General features: G+C 42.3%; 1 protein-coding gene across 1 annotated transcript in view; it reads right to left on the bottom strand.

Annotated features, from left to right (window-relative positions):
• Window positions 1-6,961, bottom strand: part of CNIH4 (cornichon family AMPA receptor auxiliary protein 4) — a 31,262-nt gene that overhangs the window by 10,758 nt on the left and 13,543 nt on the right. Inside the window, exon 3 of the mRNA XM_003790975.3 lies at window positions 6,450-6,562. Within this exon, the coding sequence (XP_003791023.1) occupies window positions 6,450-6,562 (113 nt within the window). The remainder of the gene's footprint in view (window positions 1-6,449; window positions 6,563-6,961) is intronic.

Genomic DNA, 6,961 nt, shown 5'->3' with positions numbered 1-6,961 from the left:
GGCCCGGGCTGGGGATTCGAACCCACCACCTTAGGTGTATGTGGCTGGCGCCCTAGCCGCTTGAGCCACAGGCGCCGAGCCTAGAAACTTTTTCTTTTTTTTTGTTAAAGACACAGTCTCACTGTGTTGCCCTGAGTAGAGTGCTATGATATCATGACTCACAGCAACCTCAAACTCTTGGGCTCAACTGATCCTCTTGCTTCAGTCTCTTGAGTATCTGGGACTATAGGTGCCCACTACAATGGCTGGCTAATTTTTCTATTTTTAATAGAGATGGGGTCTCACTCTTGCTGAGGCTGGTCTCCAACTCCTAAAATGCAGTCCACCTGCCTCAGCTTCCCAGAGTGCTAGGACTACACACGTGAGCCACCAGCTTCTTAGAAACTTCTTTATGGAAATTGGGAAAATAAAGAAGTTGAGTTACTTTGGAAGGATCAACAAATTTAATTGCCTGGCCTTCAACATCCAGACTGTGCCATTTCTGCAACATAAGTGTCCTAATCCAGCACTGTCCATTAATTCTTCCTACTTCATGTCTAAACGGCAACCTTGGGTCCCTCACTCTTGCTACAATCAGTTTCTCAATCATCACTTCTGTGAAATGTAAAAGCCTGAGTTCCATATCTTTGATTCTCTAACCCCAGTAGTCCATTTGTAGCTGAATAGAGGGTACTTTCATTTTAATATCTAGATAACATCTCTAAATAGTCTTAAAGAATCTTATTCTTCTCTGACATCTAGGTTATCTAGTAAGGGTGTTACCATTTCAGGTGGTCCTTAAAAACTTCTTCTAATCCAACTCTGACTTCTCTCTTCCTCATTTTTCACACCCAGTTCACCAAATGCTTGTCTGTTCTTTCTTCCTATTTCTTTTTAATTCCTAGTATCACAACACTGTCCCAGCATATATTATCTCACTCCAGTCTCTAAACTGGTTTTACTACCTCCTGGCTTTCTATGAAACCAATCTCACACAATGCTTCTACAAAAATCTTCCCAAAATATAATTTATTTCATGTCAACTTAGTTGTCTGAAAACATATGAAGCAAAAAAGACATATGAATGGCCAATAAATAATTAAAAAACTCAACACTGGGTGGTGCGCATGCTCAAGGCTTGTGGGTTCAAACCTAGCCCAGGCCTGCTAAACACAATGACAACTGCAACAAAAAAATAGCCAGGTGTTGTGGTGGGCGCCTGTAGTCCCGGCTACTCGGGAGGCTGAGGCAAGAGAATCGCTTGAGCCCAAAGGTTGGAGGTTGTTGTGAGCTGTGACGCCACAGCACTCTACCCAGGGTGACAGCTCGAGACTATCTCAATTAAAAAAAAAAAAAGATACTCAATATCATTAGTCATTAAGGGAACACAAATTGAAACCACAATGAGATACCACTTTATACCCAGTGATATGGCTAAAATAAGAAACAATAGCAAGTGCAGAGAAATTGGAACCCTCATATGTATTTGGTGGGAATGTAAAATAGCACAGCCACTTTCAAAAACACTCAGGTTTGGCAGGGCACCATGACTCATATCTATAATCCTAGTACTCTGGGAGCTGAAACAAAAGGATCCCTTCAGGAGTTCGAGACTATCCTGAGCAAGAGCAAGATCCTGTCTCTACTAAAAATACAAAAATTAGCCAGGTAGTTGCCTATAGTCCCACCTACTCAGGAGGCTGAAGCAGGAGGATCCCTTGAACCCAGGAGTTTGAGGTTGCTATGAGCTAAGCTGACATCACAACACTCTAGCCTAGGGCAACAGAGTGAGATTCTGTCTCAATAAATAAGTATCAAAAAACTAAAAATCACTTCTCTGCCTTTTGGCTAAGATCAAGTGTAAAAAAAAAAAACAAAAAACCCAGGCAATTAGAAGGTAAAATACAGTTACCATATGACTCAGTAATTCCACTTCTAGATATCTATCAAGAAAAATAAAAACACATTGTCTACACAAAAACTTGCATGTAATACTCATAGAGGAATTATTCATAACAGCCAAAAGTAGAAACAATCCAAATGCCCATCAATAGCAAATGAATAAGCAAAATGTGGTACATCCATACAATGGAATTTTATTCAGTGATAAAAAGGAATAAGGTACTGATACATGCTACAACATGGGTAAACATGGAAATATTAGGGTAAGCCAATCATAAAAGACCACACATATTGATGCCTTTTGTATATGTCTGCGTGGAATAGGTACTTTTTTTTTTTTTTTGAGACGGAGCCTCAAGCTGTCATGCTGGGTAGAGTGCTATGATATCACAGCTCACAGCAACCTCCAACTCCTGGGCTCAAGCAATTCTCCTGCCTCTGCCTCCCAAGTAGCTGGGACTATAGGCACCCGCCACAACGCCTGGCTATTTTTTGGTTGCAGCCATCATTGTCGTTTGGCAGGCCTGGGCTGGATTCGAACCCGCCAGTTCAGGTGTTTGTGGCTGGCACCTTAGCCGCTTGAGCCACAGGCACCGAGCCCATTTTTTTTTTTCTTGAGACAGACCCTCACTCAGTCACCCTGGGTAGAGAGCCATGGCATTATAACTCACAGCAACCTCAAACTCTTGGGCTCAACTGATCCTCTTGCCTCAGCCTCCCAATTACCTAGGACTATAGGCGCCCACCACATTGCCCGGCTATTTTTTAGAGATGGGGTCTTGCTCTTGCTCAGGCTGGTCTCAAACTCTTAAACTCAAGCAATCCATCCGCCTCAGCCTCCCAGAGTGCTAGGATTACAGGGGTGAGCCACTGCACCTGGGCAAACAATAGGTAAATTTAGAGAAACAGAAAGTAGATTGGTGGTTGCTTGGGGCTAGGAAAGAAGCAGGAGTTGGGAGTGACTGCTAATAAATATGGAGATTTGGGAGTGGGTGATTAAAATGTTCTAAAATAGATCATGGTGATGGTTGCAAAATACACTAAAAATATATTGATATTGATATATTTTAAATGGGTGAATTTCATAATACCAGTATTCATATTTATATAAACTCCTTAGACTAGCATTCAACTTTTCCAGCTTTCTCTATTACTACTCCCTCTTCTACACGACTTCAGCCTGACTGCTCCTTGAATTCACCTTGTGTATTTGTACAGGCTTTCCCACCTACCCCTCCCCTTATCCTTCAAACCCTTGGGAATTCTCTCATTTCTTATCTGGCAACTATCTTCACCGTCTTAAGACCCTTATTTAACTAACATACTTTTTTATTCAATGTTTTGCCTCTTTGTCCTGTGATATAGTCCGTATGATATTCTACACATACATATATACCTATGTCTGCAGCCCAACAATAGAAAGTACATACAGTGCACTGAAGAGAGCACTGGCCACTCTGTTGATTTTCTAAACCTTGTTAAGATAAACTTGTGACCAGCATACAGTTAACCTGCCACTGCAGTTATCAGGGCAATAAATCTATGTCACCTTTGTCTTTATAATTATTGAAACAAGGAATCATTGGACTTGACTGACTTCATAGAGCCTTCTACCACAGTCTGTACTATGTACAAAGAAGCCATGCCAAGCTAGCTCTTCCTTTGCCACATTTTTATCTCTAATAAAGGTGATTAATGCTGTGGTCTGGGATATCATTAAGATCCACAGTCTCGGGCCAGGCGCAGTGGCTCACACCTATAATGTTAGCACTCTGGGAGGCCAAGGCAGGTGGACTACCTGAGCTCACAGGTTCAAAACCAGCCTGAGCCAGACCAAGACCCCCGCCTCTAAAAATAGCCGGGCATTGTGGCAGGCGCCTATAGTCCCAGCTAATTGGGAGGCTAAGGCAAAAGGATCACCTGAGCCCAAGAATTATAGGTTGCTGTGAGCTATGATGTCATGGCATTCAACCAAAGGTGACAAAGTGAGACTCTGTCTCCAAAAAAAAATTAAAAAACATAAAAAAAGATCCATAGTCTCAGGGGCTCCAATACCCACTCTCACTCTCAAATTTGTGTTTTCCTTACTGAGACTACAGGGAGATTTAGGTGTGCTAAAAGTCTGCATAGGACTAGCCCGCATCAGAAGTTCCAGGGGGCGTTACCAGCACAGGGCTCGGGTTAGGGTGCTGGTCTATGGACTAGATCATGTGAGAACAAAAAGAAGGCAAAAGAAGCTGGGCACAGTGGCATTTGCCTGTAATCCTAGCTATCTAGGAGGCTTAGGCAGGAGGATACCTTGGGCACAGAAGTTCAAGGATGTATGTACTATGACTGTGCCACTGCACTCCAACCTGGGGCAACAGAGCAAGACACCCATCTCTAAACAAAATTTTAAAAGAAAAAAAAGAAAGGAAAAAAAATTTCACCTCAGAACACCTACCCTCTGGAAAAGAGGTACAGCTATAAAAACTTCTCCGAAGCTCAGGTTCTAGTTTCATGATCTTTGTAAGATCATCCCCTAAATCCACTCCTCTCACCTCTACTGCCTTCCCCTTATCTTTTTTTAGCCTCCACCTTTATTCTTTCTTATGCTGTGTTATTTTAACTATACTTTAAAACCTCACAGTTAAAAATCACTCAATGAGGCTGGTGCGGGAGCTCCTGCCTATAATCCCATCATTTGGTAGGCAAAGATAGAGGACCACTTAAGGCCAGGAGTTTAATACCAGGATAGACAACACAGCAAGACCCTGTCTCTACAAAAAATAAAATAAAAACATCAGGCATCAGGTGCAGGGGCTAAGCTGCAGTAGCTGTAATCCTAGCACTCTGGGAGGCCGAGGTGGGTGGATTGCTTGAGCTCAGTAGTTCAAGACCAGCCTGAGCAAAAGTGAGACCCCCTTCTCTAAAAACTGGAAGGGCATCATGGCAAGCTCCTGTAATTCCAACTACTTGGAAGGCAAAAGGATCACTTGAGCCCAAGAGTTTGAGGCTGCTATGAGCTCTGACCCCTCGACACTCTACCCAGGGTAACAAAGTGAGACTCTGTCTCAAAAACAAACAAACAGGCTCGGTTCCTATAGCTCAGTGCCTAGGGCACCAGCCACATACACCAGAGCTGGCAGGTTTGAACCCAGCCTGTACCTGCCAAACAATAATGACAACTACAAAACAAAAAAAAAAAAAAACAGCTGGGCATTGTGGCAGGCTCTTGTAGTCCCAGCTACTTGGGAGGCTGAGACAAGAGAATCACTCAAGCCCAAGAGTTTAACGTTGCTGTGAGCTCTGACATCACAGCACTCTAATCAAGGATGACATAGAGAGACTCTGTCTCAAAACAAACAAACAAACAGGCTTGGCACCTGTAAAACAGTAGTTTATGGTGCCAGCCACATACACCAAGACTGGTGGGTTTGAACCCAGCCCGGGCCAGCTAAACAACGACAAGTGCAACAAAAAATATTCCATTGCTGAGGTGGACATCTATAGTCCCAGCTACTTGGGAGGCTAAGGCAAGAAAATTGCTTAAGCCCAAGAGTTCAAGGTGTTAAGGCACTCTACTGAGGGCAACATAGTAAGATTCTGTCTCAAAACAAACAAATAAAAAAAATTCTGTTAAATGACCTAATCTGCAGGCTTTAAAATGTAATTTCCAGATGGCGCCTGTGGCTCAAAGGAGTAGGGCGCCAGCCCTATATACTGGAGCTGGCGGGTTCAAACCTGGCCTCAGCCAAAAACTGCAAATAAATAAATAAATAAAATAAAATGTAATTTCCTTTGGAGTAATCCAAGTACAGTCTAATTAAAAACTGTAAATATAAGTAATAAGGACCTTGTATTATAAGCTCAGGCTTTTCATCATTCTTCAAAGAAAAATATATCCAAGGCAATAAAAATCAATCCGTAAGTCTTTAGACATCAGGACTATACATTACATATTTCATAAATGTATTCATTTCTTATTTCTTTTTCTTGAGACAGAGCCTCAAGCTGTTGCCCTTGGTAGAGTGCCATGGCATCACAGCTCACAGTGACCTCCAATTCCTGGGCTTAAGTGATTCTCTAGCCTTAGCCTGCCATGTAACCGAGACTATAGGCACCCACCACAACGCCTGGCTATTTTTTTTTTTTTTTGGTTGTGACTGTCATTGTTGTTTGGTAGGCGCGGGCTGGATTCAAACCCAACAGCTCTGGTGTATGAGGTTGGCACCTTAGCTGCTTGAGCTACAGGTGCCAAGCCATTACAGTTCATAAATTTATATATATAAATTTGCTTTTTTAAACTGAGCCATGCAATTTGCCACCTGCCCAGTATACCAGAGTGAAGAAAAATTTGTCCATTCTATTGCTCTTCATTTTATCACTGGCACATATTTTAGTGGAAAAAGAAGGCTGTTGGGTGGCGCCTGTGGCTCAAGGAGTAGGGCGCTGGCCCCATATGCTGGAGGTGGCGGGTTCAAGCCCAGCCCTGGCCAAAAATGCAAAAAAACAAAACAAAGAAAACAAAGGCTATGAATTTTTAACTGCTCTAACACAAAACATTAAGTTAAACAAACTATACTCACCGATATATATTCCAAGTGGCAACAGGTAAGTTGAGAATGAAGATGAACCAGTGCAATGAAACCAGCATTAATACAGTGACAACAGTATGGCCAATCAATTCTGGAATTACCCACTGCAAGGGAAGAACACAGTATTACATCTCACTGCTATATCCTTCCTGACTGTACATGTTACTTGAAACTAAATCAATGAATGTACAGAGGACTTACAAGCTATTGATAGTATTTTTAGACTCAGATGTCCCAAATTTGCATACTGTTATAACTGCATACCCAATGCAAATATATCAGGACATAGCTTAAAAATAAAGCACTTAAATTTTAATTACTTTTTATTCTAGGCTTAGATCAATGGTTCTCAACCTTCCTAATGCTGCAACCCTTTAATACAGTTTAAGCTATCAGGACATAGCTTAAAAATAAAGCACTTGGCTCGGCGCCTGTGGCTCAAGCAGCTAAGGCACCAGCCACATACACCTAAGGTGGCGGGTTCAAATCCCCAGCCCGGGCCC

Source organism: Otolemur garnettii, unplaced genomic scaffold (assembly GCF_000181295.1).
Source record: "Otolemur garnettii isolate 467f Iridium unplaced genomic scaffold, OtoGar3 scaffold00045, whole genome shotgun sequence".
In the NCBI taxonomy this organism is placed as follows: Eukaryota; Metazoa; Chordata; class Mammalia; order Primates; family Galagidae; genus Otolemur; species Otolemur garnettii.
Note: the sequence above shows the minus strand (reverse complement) of the source record. Positions and strands in the feature narration are given on the sequence as shown.